This window comes from Macaca mulatta, chromosome 14 (genome assembly GCF_049350105.2).
Source record: "Macaca mulatta isolate MMU2019108-1 chromosome 14, T2T-MMU8v2.0, whole genome shotgun sequence".
NCBI lineage: Eukaryota > Metazoa > Chordata > Mammalia > Primates > Cercopithecidae > Macaca > Macaca mulatta.
This window is the reverse complement of record NC_133419.1, coordinates 54,841,901-54,865,571: the sequence shown is the minus strand read 5'-3', so window position 1 is coordinate 54,865,571 and position 23,671 is coordinate 54,841,901. Positions and strand designations below refer to the sequence as shown.

General features: G+C 46.1%; 1 protein-coding gene across 49 annotated transcripts in view; it reads right to left on the bottom strand.

The window, feature by feature from the left end:
- Positions 1-23,671, bottom strand: part of IRAG1 (inositol 1,4,5-triphosphate receptor associated 1) — a 125,609-nt gene that overhangs the window by 81,587 nt on the left and 20,351 nt on the right. For 27 of the 49 annotated variants that reach the window (XM_077963370.1, XM_077963365.1, XM_077963374.1 and 24 more), the window contains exon 2: positions 2,422-2,579. The exons of 18 other annotated variants lie outside the window; for them this stretch is intronic. In XM_077963370.1, the coding sequence (XP_077819496.1) occupies positions 2,422-2,490 (69 nt within the window). In that variant the 5' untranslated portion in view covers positions 2,491-2,579. Of the gene's footprint in view, positions 1-2,421; positions 2,580-4,667; positions 4,720-8,796; positions 8,992-23,671 lie in introns of those variants that run through there. 4 more of the 49 variants (XM_077963367.1, XM_077963372.1, XM_077963368.1 and 1 more) reach the window with 2 other exon arrangements.

Here is a 23,671-nt window from a genome sequence, read left to right as displayed (position 1 = left end):
GATCTAGGCCTCCCAGCTCCCGGCTCCCCTGAATTCCTCCGGGCCTTCCTAACCATCATGGTTTCAAAATGCTCATAGGTACAGCACCATTAGGTTGGCACGATGAATTTCTAGAGGTTGCCACAATGCGGGGAGGGTTCCATGAGCCTGCCTGCCACGAAATTGAGAGTAAGGGATATCTGATTGGCTAGTGGGAGCTCCAAATTCCAGTTCCCCACAAGTTCAGTCTCCCTGTGACCCTGAGCCAGAACCAGACTCTTATTAAATAATGGATGGTCTCTGAAGACCCTTCAAGTGCCATGATTCTCTCTGCGCTCGTGGGAAATCAAGACTATAGACAGAATGTTTGCAGGTACTGATAGTTTCTGTGTTATTGGGGCCCAGCAGAAGGACCCATGAGGGAAGAATGCATGAGGGAACATTATTTTTACAAATGGGTAGATTCTTAGTGAATATTCTCAAGTTATGATTACATTTGTTTTCTTACACATTACAACTCTGGGAACTTAAATAACAAACACTTTAAAAAGAATGGCCCTTTGGATCTCCATATCCCAAACCCATAGGATCAAGATATTGTAGAACTTGGCAGTCTTATGGGTGGGGAGATGCCCTTCCCTTGAATGTCTAAGTGACAGGCGTTTATGTTGTCTGTTTTGTGTTTCCTGAGGATATACTTTGAAAGAACTTTTAATTATAAAGCTTTGTAACCAGGAAGAACTTAACTCAATATAAAAGCCTGTCTTCACTGACAGCAGAGGTGCATCTTTGCTGGTCTTTCATTATCTTATATTTTAGGAACGCTTTCATTCTTGGGGCAGCTGTTTGGGGGAGTTGCCCAGGATGTAGGAGCTAGATTTTGCCTGAGAATCTGATTCAAGGGCACTACCATTGTTAGTGAAGTGGAAGGGGCCCGGGATGGTCATTTTCAGAGGAGTCCAGGGTAAGGAAATAGGGATGCTAAGGAGACAGAGGCCAAGAAAGTCACGGCCTGAGGGTCTGGAAGCAGTCGCCTTTGAACGCAGTTGTGAGTGTCTTGTCTCCTTTCCTTAATCCCTAAGCTTTTGGAACTTGGCACCCTCCAGCAGCAGGACCCACTATTTCCCAGAATGGGGGCCTGGACTTGATAAAACCCTAGGCTGGGCTGCCTGAGGCTGAAGGGCAAGGAGGTTGGCCCACTGTCACTTAGACATTCAAGGGAAGGAAAACCCCCTCACCCCTAAGGCTGCCAAGTTCTGCAACATCTTAATCCCATGAGTTTGGGATATGGAGCTACAAGGGGCCATTCTTTTCTAAGTATTTACTATCTAAGTTCCCAGAGTCGTAATGTGTCAGAAAACATATGCCATCATAACATGAAAATATTCACTAAGAATCTGTCCATTTGTAAAAATAATGCTCCACTCACAGATTCTTCCCTCACTTAACAAGTGTCTATCCCACTGGCTCAGTCAGTTTGGACGACTGTTTGATATAACAGGATAATACCATTTCAATGCAAATCAACTGCAAAGTTCATGAAATCAAAGAAAACAGTGATGGAGAATTTCACATGCAAGGTCTTTGACCAAGGAGATCAGATAGAGCTTATCAATTAAGTGAAGAAAATACAATGAGGATGATGCTCAAATAGGTTCTTCAAAAGGGAATAATTTGAATATTGAGGGATTGAAAGAGATCCTTAGGAAAATGGATGAAGCCCTTAAGTATTATATTAAACAGATAGAGTCTCTTAATTAGGTGCTGTAAAGTAAAATGTGAAGAGGATATTACTATGTGAACAGATCATTTTGCTGGTATAATAAATAAATATACCCACACCAAAATCAACATTTTATTCTTTCTTCAATCTAAAAATTAGTACATAACCTATATTTCATAATCTGTATAGCTAAAAATAGCTTGTTTTGAATGCCTCATTTGTACAATAAAAATCTCAATGTCCCTTTAAATTAACTTGCTTTCATCATTTCCTTTCTATTATAAAATTTCACTGAAAACCTTTTTTGCTATTTACTATACAATTTTGATCTCCATTTCAAGTGGATTCACTTTAAGTGGCCTTTTCTCGTGCCCACTCCCCTGACATAAGAGGTTCTCAGTGCTAATGGTTCTCATCTAAGTCTTTCCCCAGTTTCAGAGGGAGCCTGCGTGGTTTATAGTTTGGCTTCTGAGGCCTCAGTCAGACACAGCCTAGATGGTTGGTTCTATACTCAGAATATTTGGGGCCTCGGTCAATTCAAACCAACTCAGAGTAATTGGTTCCTCAGTATGGAAGCCACATACCTTCTCCAGGTACCCACTGCAACCTACATGAGCTGTCAGCAAACCCTCTGGCCAGCCTAAGAGCTGTGGCCTCAGCCCAGGGTGCTTGGCTTGGCCCCCAGCCAGGCTAGCTGAGGGCAGAGAGGGGGCACTTACTTGGCCGGCAGGGCTCTGGGCTGCCTGTGGCTCTCCGGGGGGCTCCTCGTCCTCGGGAATGTGGGGCATGGCAGCCTCCTGCTGGGAGTGGCCACGTGTGCCCGGAACCTCCGCTGCGTCAGCCCCAAAGATGCTCCAAGAGGCCTGGGCTCCACAGGCTGGGGAGACGCCAAAAGGACAAGTCAAATCCGTTCCCATCCCTGTCCCAAGCTGGGTTCCATTTCCCGGAGCCACAAGCCACAGTGAGAGCCGGCTTGAGTTTGCATCAACACCGGAGGTCAAACCAGGCTAGGCGAGGGCATTTGGAATTTCATTTCCTCCGGCTCTCTGGCTTTGTTTACAAAGTCAGAGGTGACCTTAGAGATTTTGCATCTAATTTGGTCTTTACAGTAAACACAGCTATCCCAGAAGGGAGAAAAGTGCTTCAAACTCCTCAAAGCTGTAGCTAAAGGAAGATACTCCATTGAGATTAGATTGGCAGTTGTTTACCACTTACTGAGCACCTACTGGGTGCCGGGCCCTGTCCTAGAAGCATCACCATGATCTAATTGAATCCTCAAGATGACCTCTGATGTAGGCATTAATATTCCCATTTTACAGATGAGAGAACTGCCGCAGAGAGTGAAAGTTACTTGCCCCAAATCATACAGAGAACCAATAATTTGAAGCCAGATCTTCCTGATTTTGAGGCTGGGGCTCTTTCTGCTATACCACACAGTGTTCCTCAGCCATGTAGATGGGGAGTAAGGGGTGCTGTTTCCTGACTTCTTCCCTGACACCTCCCCTCATGCTCTTCTTACCCTCAGCACACTCTCTCTCATTTGAGTTCGGCCCTCACGGGGCCTACACCAGCCCTGCTAAAACCTGGAGGCTCAGGCAGGGTGAATTCCGTGTGCCCTGTGCCCACCCCCAGCAACCTTAGATTGACTCCCAGAAGCCAGGCTATCCCCTCCCCATGGTGCAGCAGCCCGGGGCCACTGGGGTCCCAATGCTGATCAGGACTGCAATCAGCACAATCTCATCCACCTCCTACAGTGACTGGCTCAGGGACAGACAATGGACCCAGCCTACATCCATGAGCTTCCAGTAGTGTTCTAGGACCAGATGTTTTCTCCTGCTCTGAGTGGTGGAGTGTGAAGATATGAGACCTGGTGCTACGGACACCATTTTGCTTCCATGAGGAAAGCGAGACAGAATCTAAATGACACACACAGAGGAGGGCAGAGCTAAGGCACCTGCAGAGAAACAGAACTGGAGCCCTGATTAAAGTATGCCTGAAGCCCAAACACTTTCTGGACTAGCCAGTGGCACGAACAATTAAGCCTCTTGGTGTTGAAATCACTTTGTGTTGGGTTTTTGTTACTTGTAACTGAAAACATACTCCACTACTCTTTCATGCTTCTTGTCTGTCAAGATGCCTAGGAGTATGATCCTGCCAACAACCCTGAGCCAATGGGTCTAGCTCCTCTGCTTCCTCTTAGAAGAGGAGACTAGCAATGCCAGGTTTCCATAGGGAAAGGCAGGATAGCAATGTCGAAAGAACACAGGCTTTGGAACCGGATATCTGGGCGTGAGTCCTCACTCTGCCACTCACTGTCTATGTGACCTTGGAAAGTTGGCTTCATCTCTGAGTCCCGCTTTTCTTGTTGAAACAGAGATAAGAATGCCTCCTGAGCAGGATGCTCCAAGGATGAAACACACTCATTTCAGAGTAGGTTCCCATAGAAGCCACCTGCACAGGGGTCTGCAGCCCAGGAAGTTTGGCCCAAGTTCCAAGGGCTCTGCCTGGCCTCTCCCCATTGTTAAACTCCCTTTTTCTTCTCTTAGTGGGGTGGGCAATACCTTCAGGGATCTATAGAACTAACAACTGGCCTGGTTCTGCAACTTTTAGAGATTCCCCGAAGGAGCTGCTCCACTGGAGAGTAGATTAAGACCACCGTGCAGATAACATAGGCAGGCGAACTTTGGCTGATGGGACACATGGTGGGTGGGCATGGAGATGAAGGACACTGTCATTTACTGAGCACCAACTGTGTTCCAGGTCCTCTGGGAGGTACTGCTGACTGCTGGAGGCTGTAGGAGGAAGAGCCAGAAAGCCCTGCACCTCCCATAATACTTGGTGTTCTTCCTGTCCTTCAGAAAGGGCTCAGAAAGGCCCTAGAGCCAGAGTGCTGCAGAACAGGCCTGAGCTGCCATCAGCCCAGCTCTGACAGACCCCCCCACTCCCCACCAGCCAACACACATACCTCTAGACTCCTGGACTGGGCTCCTTGAGATAGGCAAGGTGTCAGATTCATCCTAGGTACCCAAAAGATTCAGCAAAGAATGATTGTTGATTTATGTTTAAAGAACTAGGGACTTTGAGTCCCAGGATTGGTCAAGGTGACCACCATCTTGACTGCTGTCTTTCTCTGCAATGAACAAGTTAGCCCACTCAGCTCTGGAACAGTTAGGGTAACCCCTACTGGTCACCTCAAGAAATCTCAAGTAGAGCATCCATACAGTCATTCATTCTTTCACTGCCAACACTTTACACCTACTCTACCAGGCCTGTGCCAGGGGCTGGTGACACAAATATGATAATCTTGGCCCTCAAGGAACAGAGTCCAGTGGTAGGAGACACTGGAGAACAGTATAATGAGGTAAATATTTTGAAAGTGAGAAGTTGCAGGACCCCAGAAAAGGGTTGCCTAACTATGGAAACTGGGATGGTGGGACATGATTTTAGCTGATTTTAGCAAATATTTCACATTAGAAATGACGTTTGAGCTGAGCCGTGAACACAAATGCTGAGTGGAATTTCTTGGAGCAGATTAGCTGGGTGTCTAGTGGGGAAGATAAGACAGGATGGGGAGAAGCCATACTGGACAGACTTCACCTGGCTCTTGGGAATGAGAACTATGGGGCCAGGTCATGCTGTCTATGTCTTCCATGCCAAATTCTTACTATATGAATAAACTGAGCATCAGGTTCACCCAAAGGTAAGCTCTGTGATTAATTTCTATCATCTTTACTTGGATTTCAGCAGCAGTGGCATCAGTGGTGCTGGGTAAAGTATTTGGTAACAGGGGTTGAGGGTAGCAAAAGAGTAGCTACAAACCCTGATTCTACTAAAGGAAGTTGGCTACATCTCCTAGGAAACCTTTTTAAGTTATGTGTGATGTATGTACAGGTCCAGGCTGTCTTAACAGGTGTATGGTTTCTAAAACATGGGAGGTGACTATTCCACTTTTCTTTTGTCTTAATCTACACAAAGTATATTGTGCTCTGCCTGTTAAGAAGGATTTAGACAAATTGGGACATGTTTTGAAAACGGGAAGCAGAAGCTAGGAGAACAAAATTTGTGTTTAAAGAGCTAGAGAACTTTAGCCTGGAGAAGAGGAAGTGCAGGGAGAAATAAAAATCTCTTCTCAGATGTTTGGAAAGCATTCATGTGGTTCTACTGTCCCCAAAGAATAGATGTCATAACTAATGACTGAAAGGTCAGATGGCGGCAAGGGACAACCTTCTAGTGGTTGGAACCACCCGAGGATGAAACAGGCTGTTCTTTAAGGTAGTGAGCTCCCCATTCCTTGGAGGGTTCTGGTAAAGGCTGGGACAAGGGTCACAGGATTCCTAACCAGTTCAGGGGCCTTTTCTAACTCTGAATGTCCCTGAAATCCTGGACTCTTTTTAGCTACAGCAAACTGAAAGACCTGACAATTCCATCCCAGGATTCTGGGATTATGGTCTGAAGTCTCATGAGACATATCTCATTTTCTAACCCTCCACTTTCTTTCCTCCACCTCCCTCTCTTCCAAAAAGAGCTTAAGTCAGTCTCTGTGACAGAAAGCAAAATAGAACAAATGAATTAAGTCAGATGTCAGCTGCCACAACATAAAAGTAGAGTGGATGCTGGCTGAGGCCCCACTCTTGACAAGATGGAACCCCAGGCTCCTCAGGGGGAGCCCCAGCAGCCCCGCCTGCCAGGGCCATTCCCACGCTGCTCCTGCCCTGTTTGCTGTCTCTCCCATCCATTATTATAAACTCACTGCTTAAAATAGCAAGGTAAAAGCAGAGTCCCTCCCCCAGGGTGACATCTGGGTTCTGCTGGAGCTTGTGGGCACACGGACCTCACATCCATCACAGCAAAGTTTAGAATATAATCTCCAGGAAGTGGTGATCTAGAGCACCAGCCCATAAAAGGAAAAAATATTTAGCAATGTTTGGTCTCCAAGCTGTTCCTTCTTTAACCCATGTTCAGGGCCCTTCTTGCTGCCTCTCCGGTCTGGTTAAGAAAGGGTTAGGTGGGCCAGTGCCAAGAGCTAATCAGCTCTTATGACTCTACTCATTCTGCCCCCAGCTAGTGCCTAAGTAGAACCTGGCCCATTTTACAGGCCTGGAAACTGAGGTGCAGAGACGGAAACAACTTGACTGGTTCAGCTACCCTTGTATCTGGTGCAAATTTTCCAAGAGACTCTGCTGGGATAACTATCTAATCATTTGTGCAACTGAAGAGGCTAGAAGTTCCTAAACCATATTTAAATATTTTATCTGCCCCGCTCATGAAAGAAAACAAACTAATATGCTTTTGTTCATGCTTGCATTCTTCAGTTATTTCTAAGTTGCCTAGTGAGCATCAGACACTATGCTAGATGTATTTCAAGTGCTATTTTCTTTAACCCCCGTGAGATAGGTTTTATTATTTCCATTTAATATATTAAGGATCTAGGGCTCAAAGAGGTTTCACAAATTGCTCAAGATCACACAGCTAGTAAGTAGCTGGCGAAGGGTTATAATCCAGGCTAGTCTGACGCCTAGGCCCGTCATCTTTCCTCTCTTCCACTCTGGCTTCTTCACCAGGAGTTTTGCTTGAGTGTGGCAGAAAAGCCTGCCTCCCAGGGGACGGCTACAGTGAGTACTCCCAGTGAGGCTAAAGATGGTGGGAGGCAGAGGGGAGGAAACAGGACCTACACTTCGGTTGTCGGGCCAGGGGTCTTATGAGGGCTAAAGAGTGGCCTACAGTTGAGCCTGCATGTCCTCTGGAAGGTGATAGCAGCAGGTGGAGGAAGGGGAGGTCAACCCTGCCTTGTAGGCTTCAAAGGCCTTACAGTATCCTAGAAAGCACAGAGCCATCATCAGGACGCAGGGTTCAGGAACAGAATTTACAGAGACTATCTCCTTCAGTGCTTTCAGCAACCCTGTGAGATGGGGAGAGTAAGTAGTATTATTATTAACATTAAAATTAGACCCATGTTATAGATGAGGAAACAGAGGCCCAGAGACTTGCCCAATGTCATCACTCATGAATGGCAGTGCTGGGAATTCACTGAATCTGGGTCTGATGCTCCCCTTTCTTGCAGGGCCAACACTATTCTCGGCAGGCAGCAGCAGTCTCTTATCGTGGCCCCAAAGATGCCTCTCCCAGAGCCTTGTGACCTGCCTAGAAGAAACCAAACTCCTCTCTGAAACCACAATATCTCAGGAGCACGGCCTGTAAGCTGAGCGGCTCTCAGATTCTCTCTGTGAATCTCTGAGCATTGAGGGAAGAGCCAAGAAGCCTTTTCGGGAAACAATGGGTTAACCTAGCCTCCACTGACCTTTCTGGAGTGACTCAGTATTCTCAGAAGGGAGTTTTTTTTGTTCTTCCAGCTTTGAATTTTTGCTTTCATTTTAGCAGCACAAAGAATGTGAAAGAGATTAGGTTGCTATTAATACCACGAGTCGATCTCTAGATGAACAACTGATGGGGGGAATTGTTTGGGGTGACTGCACATGGAGCTCTCTTAGCCCTTCTGCAAATCCAGAGGGTGACGGAGGGGCCACTGGGAGCCCACCAGTCTTACCCATGCACCCATTTTTACCAATGGGGAACTGAGGCCCAGAGAGGGGCAGGCATGTGACCAAGGCCACACCCACGGGTGAGGGGCAGAGTCAGAGGAGGCCCCAGAGCCCCCACGCCCCGAGCCCGGCTGCTTGCAGCAGCTTTCTGACTTTTCATTTTGACGGTTTTGCTCATAGTAAAGGGTAAGCCATTGTGTCTGTGCTGTGGAAGCAGGTGTCCTTCGGCAGTGGCTCGTCATTGTCCTTACTCTCATGGTCACTCTCGCAGGAGAGAGGATGGTCCCCACAGGAGGTCTGCTGAAAGTGCTGAGAGGTGCCTCTGGGGGTCCCCTGGGCCTAACCAACTGCAGAACTGGGTTCTGCACCTCCACACGTGAGCCGGAGGGGGAGTCCGCCTCGGGAAAGCCCCATCCTGCTTCCTAACCTGGGCCTGCTCACGGGGCTTTGTTGCTTTGCAGATTCCGTTCTAATCCTTTCTCTGCCTCTCCCTTGCTGGATAAATCTCCCCTGGCCTCAGTTTCCTTATTTGAAAATGGAGGTAATAGCACCTACCTTTTAGGGTTGTTGTAAGGATTAAACCAGGAAATACATGCAAGCTGCTGGCACATAGAGTACACTCAGCGCCCTTGCCATTCTCCAAACAGGGCAACTGAGTTCTCTAAGCACGGCATCAACAAAACCAAGCCCAGGCTCAGAGAAACTCTGGTGTTCATCCTAGTTGGCTCAGAGCTCCCAGATTTGTCTCCTGCAAGTAAAAGAGACTCAGTCCTGGTCTTTGCTGTGGACAGTCCCAGGTCTGTGCTGTGCTCAGTCCCAGGTCCATGCTGTGCTCAGTCCCAGGTCCATGATCTTGTCAGTCCCAGGTCTGTGCTGTGCTTGCCCCATGTCTGTGCTGTGCTCAGTCCCAGGTCTGTGCTGTGGTTACCCCATGTCTGTGCTGTACCCAGTCCCAGGTCTGTGCTGTGGTTGCCCCAGGTCTGTGCTGTGGTTGCCCCAGGTCTGTGCTGTGCTCAGTCCCAGGTCTGTGCTGTGGTTACCCCATGTCTGTGCTGTACCCAGTCCCAGGTCTGTGCTGTGGTTGCCCCAGGTCTGTGCTGTACCCAGTCCCAGGTCTGTGCTGTGGTTGCCCCAGGTCTGTGCTGTGCTCAGTCCCAGGTCTGTGCTGTGGTTGCCCCAGGTCTGTGCTGTGCTCAGTCCCAGGTCTGTGCTGTGGTTGCCCCAGGTCTGTGCTGTGCTCAGTCCCAGGTCTGTGCTGTGGCTACCCCATGTCTGTGCTGTACCCAGTCCCAGGTCTGTGCTGTACCCAGTCCCAGGTCTGTGCTGTGGTTGCCCCAGGTCTGTGCTATGCTCAGTCCCAGGTTGGTCTGGTTTCAAAGCCACAGTTCTTTCCACTATCCCTGTACTGATGATGACTCCCTGAAAACAGAGGTTTTCATTCCACAGGTGAGACATGAGGACTAGCGTGGACTCCCTCCTGGAAGAGGGTCAGCCACAGTGTCTGGCCACGTAGGTATTTGTGCTGTGCTGAACGAGTGGGTAAGTGAGTGACCAAAGGGGGTAGACCACCCCCAGTGTGTGGTAGAAGCCCCAGGATTCTCTCTTGAAAGTGGATCTAGATTGAAGGGAATTGTGGGGGAGCAGGAATGGTGAAGGGTAGAGATGCAGGGAGAAAGCCTCGGTGGCAACAGAAAAGGGAGGATGAGGAAGTGGAAGGCACTTCCCCCATGACTGTGTCCCCTAAACAAAGTCATGCACCCCAGCACTCCTGGGGTTTGCACCTCTGTGGGAAACCTTCTCAGCGCCTGATATTCTCCAGCCCTGCTCTCCACTCCTGTGGATCTCGTATAGGCTTTGTTGGCTGGGGGTGCCCTGGGAAGGAGCCAGTACCTGCTCAGACCAATGACAGGAAATAAGCCCAAACATCTCCCCAGGTTTCCTTTCCGGCTTGTTCACTTCAGGAATTCTTTTTTTAAAAACAGGTCCACTTGAAAAATTTTTTTCTTCTTCAAAATATGTGCAATTGCTCAATCGGAGGCAGTTCAAAGGCACCGAGAATAGCAGCAAAGTATCTGAGCCTCCCATTTAGTGCCTAGCAGATATAAATCTTGCCCAGTTCTGTTTGTTCCAGACTGCTCAGCAGCCTCTTCCCTGAGTCACTCACTCCAGAGTGACATGAGTCATCATCCTGGGGTCAAGGACCACACGGCATTCCCGGGTCTGTGAGATCCCATAAAGGGCAGGGCACCGAGGGGTCTCCAGGAAGACATGGAGGATCAGGAACTGTCTCCTAGGCCCTAGGCTTGGCTCTGCCTCCCCACATGGGTGACTTTAGAGAGTCACTGAGCCTGAGAAGTAGGTGGATTTCTGGGACCTTCTAACTTGTACTTTGGAGGAATCTCTTTAGTGGTGCACAGGAGCCTGCTTGTTCTAGCTCATAAGAGTCTAATGTAATTTTGAAGAATTTTGTGAACTGGCGGTTAAACACAGACATTATTAAAAAATAAATTACATTAAACAAAAAGGAGATACTAAAAATAACTGCTTTTTAATTATTTTACTACAGTTTACTATTATCTATGCTCTTAGGAAGATTTATTTCTATTGTCTCTGCATGGTGGAAACACTATAATGATTTGCTACTGCCCATCTCTTCTCAGTTCCATGATCAGTGAGGTGGAGTTAGTAGCTTGCCATTGGTCATAGGGGAGTATCTATACCATGGAAATCGGCAAATGCTACATACATATCAGGGCCTTTTCCCCCAGACAGCTGGCTGTGAAATATTGCCAGCACACAACTGAGCCACTCAGCCCTAGGCTCCCTGATTCTTGCTCCTACCAGGGTGCAGAAGGAACACAGATGACTTTAATATCACCCCAAGATAGCATAGTTATGGAGATTTCATTGCCAATTGTCTTTGGACAACTTTTCTCAAGTGGACCATGGATCCCTGACACTCACCATGTCCCTGACAGAGCTCATTGTTTCTTTCCCTCCCCAGCCCACTCCTCTTGTGCCCTAGAGAATGGCACTCAAGCTACAAACCCAGAAGTCACCGTGACTCCTTCATTTCTGTCACCTTCCACATTCAATTAGATGCCTTTGAGTCCTGTCAATCCTAGTTAAGAAATGCCCTTCCTCCCATCCCCGCCACCCCTGCCCATGGCTCTGTGTGACCTGAGTCACTGCAACAGCCTCATGTGTCTCCTTACCTCTGGCCTGGTCCCTTCCAATGACCCTCCATAATGATATCAGAGCAGTCTCTTTGAAACATAAATCGGATCATCCTTCCCCTTCGTAAACTCTTTGAGGATTCCCTTTTACCATAGGGGCTAGTTCTGAGTCAAGCTTCTAGCCCCTCTCTCGGGGCTGATCCCCTCTTTCAGCCTTCATACACCTTATGCCCCAACCATAGTGGACCAAAAGCCAACCTCCAAACATGCCCTGCTTTTTTTACATCCTTTGCATACATCCTCCTCCTTATACTTGGGCTGCCTTCTGTCCTCTTTCTATACCTTATGGGTTCCTACTTATCCTCCAAGACCCATTTCACATATCCCCTCCTTCCTAAACCCATTCCTCCTCTTCAGCTCAGGAAAAGTTACTCCCTTCCTGTGTTAGTTTCCTACTGTGTCTGTACCAAATTTCCACACATTTGGTGACTTAAAACTGCACAACTTCATTATCTTACAATTCTTGAGGTCAGAAGTTCAAAATCCATCTCAGGAGGCTAAAGTCTAAGAATCGGCAGGGCTGTGCTTCTTCGGGAGGCTCTAGGGGAGAATCCATTTCCTGCCATTTCCAGCTTTAGAAGCTGCCTACATTCCTTGGCTGGTGACCCCTTTTTCTCCATCCTCAAAGCCGGCAGAGTCGCTGGCATCTTTTCTCCCCTCTGATCTCTGCTTCCCCCTTCACATTTCCTTCTCCTCTGACTTTCACCGTCCTGCCTCCTTATAAGAACTCATGATTACATTGAACCCGCTCAGTTAATCCAGGGTAATCTCCATCTAAGTATCCTCAATTCAATCATGTCTGCAAAGGCCCTTTTGCCATTTAAGGTAACATCTTCATAGGTTCCTGGGTTAGGATGCAGACATCTTGGGGAGGGGGTAGTATTCAGCCTACTGCCCTATCCTCCCAGGGTACTTTGCACAGAACTCAACCCAACTAGAATATGAACACCTCAAGAGCAGGAACTCTGCCTTATTCATAGCTTTATGAATATTCTTATAAATATTCATATTTTTATGACCTGCCTCCAATACAGTGTCAAACACAGAGTAGCCATTCACTAAATGTTTATTGAATTAATAAATGAATGACACTGTATTTCTAAAAAGAAGATAAGAAGGTTTTACATAGGCCAGGTGCAGTTGTCCATGCCTGTAATCCCAGCACTTTGGGAGACCAAGGCGGGTGGATCACTTGAGGTCAGGAGTTCAAGACCAGCCTGGCCAACACGGTGAAACCCCATCTCTACTAAAAATACAAAACGTAGCCATCATCTGGCTTGCTATATAAGCAGGTGGGTAGCCTTGCCTGCCCTCATTCTCATTGAACTTCCCCAGGTTAATGGCCAAGTTTTTCTCTCGATGATGTACCTGGGTTTCATGTCTTCCTTGTCACACAGATGTGCAAATTTCCCCCATAGTATTCAACAACTAAAACCTCACAAAAGGGCAGGGCCTCCTTCTCTGACACCTTCATGCTTCTATCCTACCACCTAGGAGTAATTTGCAAAGTGAGTTTTCGGATTAACTTATCAATGACTCTTCTAGCTTTAACCTAAGCCCAACAGAAGACCACAGAGCAGCCCCACTAGCCTTTCTGGCTTCGCTTGGAATGCTGACCAAACCTTTTCCTCAAACAGCTGGTTGTGTGTGTTCAAATGAGGCATCACCCTCGTGTCTGCTGCCATGGTACTCTGGAACCATCTCCTTCCTGACAGAGCAGAGCCAGGAGGCTTTGCAAGGTGGTCACTGTCTCTAAACCCAGACCTGGACTCATGGCTTGATTCCTGCTCCAGCAAAGGCACAGACTCTGGTATTAGGGTTCCTGGCAATCCAGCACCTGGGATTGCCCATTCCCATGAAGCAGACCTCTGGGAAATGTACCTTATTTCAGGGAGAAGGCAGGAGGCATTGCACCCACCTGATGGGATCTCACTAGGTCTTGACGGCCTTGGCTCTTTCAGAAGCCAACAAGTGGGCTGAATCTGAGCCAATGGCCTCTTCCTTGGATCTCCTGGCCTCTGAACCTGAAGATGCCCTTTTCTTAGGATGGGGGCAAGGATGGATAAAGGCAAGCTGGTGTTTTGTCCAGGCCCAGAGATCTGTCAAGGGCCATCTAGACCACCAGGAACCAGAAGCGGCACCCTATTGCCTTGGATTCTTTAGAAATTTTGTTCCAAATAAAACTAAAACTTCCTTGCCTTGGCAACACCACAGCCAAATAAGTAAATAAATAAGTGAAAAAAGAAAAGAAAATTAGCACCCAGTTCCCAGTGTGGCTCTCTCATTCAGTTCCTCCTACTTCTCCTTCATCTCCCCTTCCCTTCCCAGTTTTGTTCTAGGAAGAGGTCATCAGGGTCTATTAGGAACATGTAGGAATACATACAGGAATATACATAGAAACTGGTTTGGGAAAGTTAGAAGGAAAAGATGGCCTCCATGGTGCCTGCCTAAATCATTCAACCATTCTAGAAAAGCTTGTTGAATGCCTCCTATGTATCAGGTACTGTGCTGGGCACTGGGGCTCTGGGGTGTGTCCTCCAAGCCCACCTCCTCCAGAAGAGCCTCCCAGACCTCTCCTGGAAGCTATATTCTCTCTGGTCTGTGACAGCACTGTGTGGCTATCCCAGTCTGCCAAGCAGTGGTTTCTGTATCTCATTTGCAAAGTCTGAGGGCAGATAACTTTCTTTTATGCTGGGAACATAACACAGGCACAGAGAAAGTTCTCAATACCTGGTGGATCTCTTCTTTTGAAAGCAAGGACTCTAGGAATCCAGCCTCACTTTTCACATGGCCTACTACACACCCAGCACAGTGTAGATATGCTAGCTCTTGAACCATCTCAGGTCTGTGAGAAAGGAATTATATCTCCATTTTACATATGAGGAAACAGAGCCTTAGACAAGCAAAGTGACTCGCTCTAGGTCACACAGTCAGAAGGCAGAGTCAGGATTAAACACTGGGTCTCCTGTGCCCAAAATGGGATGTTTGGCTCGTCCTTAGAGAGAGCTTATTCCTGTGCTTCTCTAATCCTAGCAAAGACAGAACAAGGGTATTAGGAGATATTTTTTGACATGGCAGGGCTCTTGATCGTTCCAGATCCCAGCCCTTCTTCAGGGCCGACAAGAACAACACCAGCTGAGACGCAGCCCCTCTCTGAGGAACTGGAAGTCCTTCTCACGGCATCCCCTGGGGTAGATAGGAAGCAGCTGTGACTGTGATCATCTAAGACCAGGAGGAGAGAGTGTTCTTCCCTGCTGGGATGGAGCACCCCAGCTCAGGTCCCTGCCTCCTGTTCATCTCCACTCTGGGAATCCCAGTTCTCCAAAGCCATGGAAATAGGCCCAATAACCTTGGACTGGGCTTCTGGGCAGAGTCTGGTGTGAAGCGTGCTACAGAAAGCTAAAACAGGATTGAAATGGGGGTTCAGGGACAGGGCCTTCTGGGTAGTGAAGAGCAGACTGCCGTGTTAACTGCCTGTGTAGGAATGAGTTCCTTCACCATTCAGGCCTCAGTCTCTCCATCTCTATAGTAAAGGCTGGGCTAACTTGCCAGCCTGATCCCTGCTTTCTGTCCCATGAGTTCAAGTCCATGTTGCCTATTGAAAGCAGTCACACAGAAGGAAGTTAGGGGCCTTCCTGGCATCCCAGGGCTGGAAGCAGCCATCACATCCCCCTGATCACAGTGATGGGCTGGAGGGTGAGCATGTGAGCTGATGAGAGCCAATGACATGCAAGAAGACTTTACTGGGCATCCTGGGAAAGCCATCCTTAACTGCAACCTTGAGTTCCAGAGGGTGAAAACAGAATCCCTCTTAAGATGATGAAGAAGAACTTGTCTAAGGATGAAATCAATGTGAGACAGAGCACAGCTAAGAACCAGAAAGAAACTAGGTCCTGAGGCTTTCTTCTCAGGTCCTGATCAAGCCATGCCTGATATCCCCAGCCTTTTCTGTTTTGAGAAACAGTGAATACCCCTTTTTTCTTAAGTTGGCTTGTATGAGCTTTTCTAGTACTTGCAATAAAGAGTTCCAACTGGTGCAAACAGCCTATCCTTTATAATGCTGCCTGTGGGGTCCTTCTTGGCACCAAAGTCTTCTCTCACCTCTCTGCTCTGCTGCTTACCTGAGAATTTAAGCTGGGAACTCAGATCTAGAGCTGATGAGCTCACCCTAAGTTATTCCGTAACTTAGAATATCACCATGCCCTTTTCCTTAGAACCTGTTCCTCTTTCTGCATTCCCTGCTACCATTGATGGGCCCAGCATGTGGCCAGAAACCCCAGTCCAAACCACAGAACCTTCTCCCACCTCTCCAGCATGCCTGTCCCTACTTCTTCCTACTAATACACACATCTAAACTCTTAAGGCTCCAGAGGAGGGACTCGGTTTGACCAACCTCCATGTTCCTGCCTACAAGATAGACTGGTACACACCAAGATATGTTTGTTTAGTCAAATTTCAACCTTCAAATGATTTTCAAACATCATTACTTCCTGGGGGTGACCACTCCACCTGCCTATCCCTCAGCTCAGAGTTGGATAGGCTGTCACTCTCAGTCCTCCCCAGAAGAGCAGACCCCAAGACCTGGACAATGATTAACTGTGTGAACAGGCTCACATCCCTCTTCTTGGAATCCCAGCACCAGAGTTTAGGGTGGGGACTCCCATGCACAGGACAGGAAGGAAGCTCACACCTTGCCCATTGAGGCCAGTAGCAGGGTGGGAGCAGCTGTGGATGTTGGCCAGGGTCTTTTTGTCACCAGTAGACTCTGAGCTGAACTGCAGGATGGTGGATGTGTGCACAAGAAGCTACATGATAAAGTAAATGTCCCTTGGTTATCCAGATCAATGCAACCAGCTGCATTAGCTGAGTCTTTAAGCCCAAGTTGAGAACAGGCTTTGGCAAACAGTGATATGCAATGGCAGGGGTGGGTAGAAGCCGGGAGGGTAGAGCCTGGGAATGGCTCTCCCAACAGCAAGCTTTGGTGATGGGAGGCACATGTATTTCAAGGTCCTACATGCAACTGTGACTGCTTAATGATATGAGATTGGAAGTAACCATAGAGAATTTCTCCCCAGGGGAGCCATTTTTCCACCATGGAGAGGTGGGGATGGTCTGGGAGTGATTCTGAGGCATTAGCAGGAGAGAAACTGACATTTATTGTACCAGGTGCTCTATCTGACTCTTTACATCCTTTATCTTATCCATTCCTTACAACAGCTCTGTGTGGTACAATTTTTCCCATCTTACAGGTGAGAAAATTGAAGCTCAGAAAGGTGAAGTAATTTGTTTCAGACATCACAATTACTAAGTAATGTAAACAGGGTTTGAGCTCAGGGTAGCCTGACTCCAAGGCTAGGGTTCTGCTCAGTATACCATAATGAAGTCTTCTAGGCCAATACAGAGCCAGGCGACAGCAGCAGCAACAACTTCAACCAAAAATGAAAGGCTGACATAGGACCAGAAGAGGTTTTTCTGGCTAAGGCTTCACCAGTTTGTCATTGTGGAGAAGGTATCATCCCTAACAATCAGATTTACCTATGTTCTCTGTTAGCCTGCAGTTTGTTATATGTGCAATATCTCTGCTTAACTGGTAAATAGCACAGAGTTTATCCAAGGGGTTAAGCTGAGTCATTCTTATGAAGCATTTTCTTGTTTTTAGAAAAATCTGAGTAAAGAGAGATCTGAGGGCAGGTTAAGGCCAGGGTCTGCCAGGAGATGCCTCAGCAGTTTTGCAGGAGCTGTTCTGGGCTGTGAGTGGGCAGGCAGGTGAGTAGACCCCCTTCCTGGCCCAGGTTCCACAAGGAGCATAGGCAGTGGAAATCACTGGGTTTTGGCAGGGTTTTCTTGGATCACACTAGCAACATTACCAAGGCCTGAGTGGAGCTCCTGCACCTTGGGGAACATTTTCCCAGGGTGGCCCCCAGGCTCCTTACGTCAGCCCAGGCACCCCTCTTTCCTGTGCCCACAGTTGGTATTTCCTAGTTATAAAATGATTTTTTCATTAATGCTATGATAGAATGTAGAGGAATGTAGATACTTTCAATATGACAACATACATTTATAGAACAGAATTTTTTTTTTTTTTTTTTTTTTAAGCACCTAATTTGGAGTCACCCTGGATCCTAGAAGCCCCAAAGGCCTGGAACATTGTTCTCTTGGCCTTTCATCTCTTTTCCTCTGATCTTCTGGATCCCCTACACAGGCCCTTCCTCTAGGGTTGGCAGAGTTTGGGAAAAGCAAAGGCCCTCTAGGGCCCTGGGCTGGAATGCTGGCTGGGGTATGGCTGGCAGGCTTTGTGGTTGGGACTGGTTGGGAGCAGCAGCAGAGCTGCTGCTCAGCCTGCAGGTCAGCACTGGAAGGCCCAAGTTGGGCAGGGGCCCCAGGACAGGAGGGAGGGAGCAGCTACTTAATGCTTTCCTGATATCCTCTTACTGCCTCAGTTACCTCCCAATTTCCTACTCATCAAAATCTAGCCATCCTGCAGCCCTGTTCATTCTGCATGTCCAGATGAGAAAAGCTGATAACCAGAAAATCAACTCCTGGGGTGGGTGGAGGGTGGTTCTCCTATGAAGTAATCCATCTTCCACACAGCTGGAATTCTAAAACATAGCTGTGGTTGCAGGCCTCCTTCAAGTCAAACACTTCAGTGGCCCTCTGTGTGCTGACTCCCAAATCTGGCTGCTTACTAGAAGCATCTGAGGTGCTTGATAAAACGAAGATTCCTAGGCCCTTCCCAGATCTACTGAATCAGAATATCTGGGAATAGGGCCCGGAAATCTGTATGGCTAAAAGCCCCTAAGGAGAATCTGATCCAAAGACCAGAGCTGGAGAAACCCTGGTCCACAGATGAAGTGTGGGTTCCTGGGCACTCACGCAAAACTTTCTGCTCTGAGACTGCCAAACCTCTCTGTTTTTTTCTCTAGCCACTAGCACCAAGGGATCCTGCACCCCAGCCTCACCTAATGCTCAGTTTCCAGAATATTCCATGTGCCATCAAACCTCAGTGTCCCTCCCTCTGCCTAGAAGCCCATCCCCCCCATCTGTCTCCATGAAAGACCCTACTCACCCTTCAGGAGCCACCTCATGATCCTCACCAGATTAAACCCTCTGCCCTATTTCCTTTTAGCATTTTAAATTGTTTAGTTGGAAACATAGACTTTAACCTTCTATTTGCCACTTTCTAGCTCTATGACTTTGGCTCTTGAATTTCAATGTCCTCACAAACTATTATGAAAAATATTCAAATTTGAAAAGTATGTAAATATATGTAAATTCGATATACAGTGTCTAGTACAGGGTCTAGCACAAAATAACTAACAAAATGGTAGCTTTTATTATTATTATTCCTATATTATGATGGCATTCCTCTATTACAGAGTTCAACAAACTATGGCCTTTGGGCCAAATCTGACCAACTAATGGTTTTTGTAAATAAAATTTTTTCAAAATACAGCCACAACCATTCATTTGTATATTGTCTATGGCTGTTTTCATGCTATGAGGGCAATTGAGTAGTTGAGGCAGACACTGTCTGACCTACAAAGCCGAAATATTTACTAGCTGCTTTTTTTTTTCAGAAAAGTTAGCCAACCCTGCTCTAACATAATTGCAATTATTTGTTTTTAGTTTGGTCTCCTCCATTTGACTGAGAGACACTCAAAGATCTTCATGGCAGACTCCTATTCGTCCTTTAAAACTAAGTCTTTCTTATCTTTGTATCTCTAACATTTGGTACATAATTAGGGCTTGGTATATGTTAAATTAAAGTGAATAATTTTTTTTTTTTTTTTTTTTTTTGAGACGGAGTCTTGCTGTGTCTCCCAGGCTGGAGTGCAGTGGCGTGATCTCGGCTCACTGCAAGCTCCGCCTCCCGGGTTCACGCCATTCTCCCGCCTCAGCCTCCCAAGTAGCTGGGACTACAGGTGCCCGCCACCACGCCCGGCTAGTTTTTTGTATTTTTAGTAGAGACGGGGTTTCACCTTGTTAGCCAGGATAGTCTCGATCTCCTGACCTCGTGATCCACCCGCCTTGGCCTCCCAAAGTGCTGGGATTACAGGCTTGAGCCACCGCACCCGGCCAGTGAATAATTTTTTAACCCAGTTTAAGTACACACATCTCCTGAAAGCCCTGGTGGGAAGATGGGGTAAGTGCAAGTGCCAGCAGACCTGGCTCTGAGCCTGCCTCGTTCCTGGCTTCAGGATCCCACAGTCTCACTGCCTCCCACCACCCAAAACCCAGCACTCTGTGCTTTGCAGCTGTAATATTTCTCCTGATAGAGAGGGGAGGAAGAACTCCTTCTAGGAAATTGGCTTTTCAAAGGTTAGTATATTCCCATTATCCAAGAGTGTACAAATGGATGGTCTAATGGTCCCCATGGTCCTTAGGGGGCAATTTGGTGGACCCATTTTTAATAAATGACCTAATGGATTGGTATTTTTTCTCTGGAGATTTATGTGTTGTTTAGTTTTGACTACCCATGAATTTGCATTTCCTGACCAAAGCTCCTTTGGAGAAGAGAACTAGGATTTCCAAGCAGTGAGACCGTTTCTTTGTGAGCTGGTTATGAAACTACTCTGTGACCTTGGGCCAGTCACCCGCCTCTCTGGGCCTAGCTTTCAGCTTCTGTATAACAACTTTCAGGCTTGACTCCCTGGAGTTCCAGCCAGAGGGATGAACCAACTCATGGTGAGTGAAAACAGTGGCCTGGCAACATGCAGCTTGATAGAGAGTCTTCCCTTTTCCATGCTGCAGTAACACATTCCCTGTCCTCCCCAGCAAATACAGCGACTCATTTCTACTGCCTTTTCTTGAGACTTAAAGAAGATGCTTTAGCCCTGAAGTAGATCTTCAGAAGATAAGAAAATGCCCTGGTGTGGAAAACTCTGTGCTGGATGAAATGGAAACACTCAGCTCTCCCCCAAGGCCAGATGAAAAGCACATGGATAAGAGCCCAAGTCCATCCCTTCCTTGAGCCTTTGGGAGCAAAAACCCGCCCCCTCTTTCAGAAAGTAGTTCCCCCGCTTACCCTTCACCCTCCTTGCAGACACCCCCATGGGATAAAATACTGAGCCTGCAGGATCCTGGTTATCTGGGGGCAAATCGGTGTAACTGTGGATTGAACTGACTTTTATTGATTTCCCAGCAGGTGATTTATAACTGCCTGCTTCCTAAAAGGGCTTGTGGCCAGATGGCAATAAAAACACTCAGAGGCCAAGCGAGTTAAAAATAAATGCTGAAAAAGAGAGCGGAGGAAAGAGGGAGATAGATAGCTCCACTAGCTGAGGTGGGATGACTGCTCAGTCCGGATAACAGGGATGGGAATCTTGCTTTTCAGTTCCTACTGACATAACAAATTGAGATCAGCAGCATCTTGTTTTTGGCTATTGCAAGAATTGCAGAGAAAGGAGTAGCTACATCTTGAGCTTCCAAAACTAACCCTTAGCCCAACAGAGAACAAAATTAAAGCGAGATATTGCATTTTAGAACTTTATAAAGCTCACTTCATAGAGGGACTCCTCATACAACTATGTCACCATAGTGTTCACACAACAGGATCTGGAAGTATTTTAAAGCTGGCAGTGTAAATCAAAATTCTAGGTGTTATGTGCATGTCTGAGTCTAATGGCTGGTCATCCACCCTCCCTGACGTGGCTTTAGAGTAGTCCTTAACTAAAATGAGTTCTAGGATCATGCAAAACCATGCACAAGGATCCTTTAGCTCAGTGGAAATAGGCAGTGCTTTCTCATTCTGGCCATAGGTCACTGTTATTTGGTGGTCATGGAGAATGAGTTATTTAACAAATCCTGTCTTCACTAGTTGCAACTAACCAGAAATCAGATCTCTCAAAGGAAAACTAAGAAGGTTATTGTTATGGGCTTAATTGTGCCCCCCAATCCTCCTCCTAGTTCTTATGTCAAAATCCTAACCCCCAATACATAATAATGTGACTGTATTTGGAGACTGGGCCTTTAAATAGGGGATTAAGTTTAAATGAGGTCATTAGAATAGACTCTAATCCAGTCTGACTGGTGTCCTTATAAGAAGAGGAAATTGGGATGCAGAGGCACCAAGGATGTGCCTATACAGAAGAAAGACCATATGAGGACACAGAGAGAAGGTGGCCATCTATAAGCAAGGATGGAGGCCACAGAAGAAACCAGGCCTGCTGATACCTTGACCTGGGACTTCCCTAGAACTGTTAGAAAATAAATTTCCATTGTTGAAGCCACCTGGCTTGTGATATTTTAATACAGTAGCCCTGACAAACTAATATAGCTATTGATAGAATCTCTCAGCCATATCAGATTTAAATTCAAGTCTGTTTCAAACACTTAATCTTTGAAGTTGCGATCAATACATTTTGGAGAATAATTGCTTTAGTATTTTTCCAGGCCAACCACAAAACTCCTTTCAGAAACTTTCTAATAAAATAAAAATTCTCTAGACTAGGTCCCAAGAATTCTACCTTTGAAGAAGTAAAATTATCTCTATTTGCAGGTGATATGATCTTATATATACAAAATCCTGAGTAATCCACTTAAAAAACTATTAGGACTAATAAATGAGGTCAGTAAGGCTGCAGGATATATGATTGATATAGTACAATTAATTATATTTCTATACACTAGCAATGACCAATCAAAAAATGAAATTAATAAAGCAATTCCATTCAAAATAGCATCAAAAGCATAAATACTTAGGAATACACCCAACGGCTGGCCGGGTGTGGTAGCTCACACCTGTAATACCAGCACTTTGGGAGGCCAAGGTGAGTGGATCACCTGAGGCCAGGAGTTTGAGACCAGCTTGGCCATCATGGCAAAACCTCATCTAAACTAAAAATACAAAAATTAGCAGGGCAATGATGGCGCACACCTGTAGTCCCAGCTACTCTGGAGGCTGAGGCAAGAGAATCACTTGAACCCAGGAGGTGGAGGTTTCAGTGAGCCAAGATCACACCACTGCACTCCAGCCTGGGTGACATGGTGAGACTCTGTCTTAAAAACAACAACAACGACAACAACAACAAACAAATAACAACAACAAAAACCAGAAATATACTTAACAAAATAAATGCAAAACTTTTACTTTCAGAGATATGAAATATTTTTGAAAGAAATTAAAGCCCTAAATTGTTGGAATGCCATCTCATTCCAATTTCATATGGAAGCACAAGGAACCAACAATAATCAAAACAATCTTTAAAAAGAAGAAAAAATTGAATTATCTACACATTGCAATTTCAAAACTTACTATAAAACTATTGTAATATAGTATGATACTCTACACTATACAAGAAGAGACATACACATCATACACATCAATGGAACAGACTTGAGAGTTCATGAATAAGCCCTTACATTTATGGTTAATTGATTTCAACAAGGATGCCGAGACAATTCAATGGAGAAAGAATAGTCTTTTCAACAAATGGTTCTGGAACAACTGGATAACCACATGTAAAAGAGTAAAGTTGAACCCCTTCCTATACCATACACAAAAATTAACTCAAAACATCTAACTGGGAGAGATATAACTATAGAATTCTTAGATGAAAGCATGTGAGTAAATCTTGGTGTCCTTGGGTTAGACAATGCCTTCTTAGATACAACACCATAAGTGCAGGCAACAAAAGAAAAAGTAAATAAATTGGACTTCATCACAATAAAAAACTTCTGTATTGAAAGTGATGCTATCAAAAAAGTAAAAAGACAACCCACAGAATTGAAAAAAATGTGCAAATAGCATATCTAATAAAGGACTGGTATCCAGAATAAAGAACTCTTATTACACAATAATAAAAAGATAAGTAATACAATTTAAAAATAGGCAAAGTATTTGAATGCACATATCTCCAAAGAACATATGCAAATGGCCAATAAGCACGTGAACAGATGTTCCACATCATCAACCATCAGGGAAATACAAATCAAAACAGTAATGAGATACCACTTTACACCCATTAGGGTGGCTAAAATAAAAAAGACAAGTAACAGCAAGTGTCGACTAGGATGTGAAGAAACCAGAACCCTTATATATTGCTGGTAGAAATGTAAAATGGTGTAACCACCTTGGAAAATAGCTTAGCAGTTCCTCAAAAGGTTAAACATAGGATTACCGCATGATCTACCAATTCTCCTAGATATGTACCCAAGAGAAATGAAAATGTATATCTACATAAAAACACGTACAC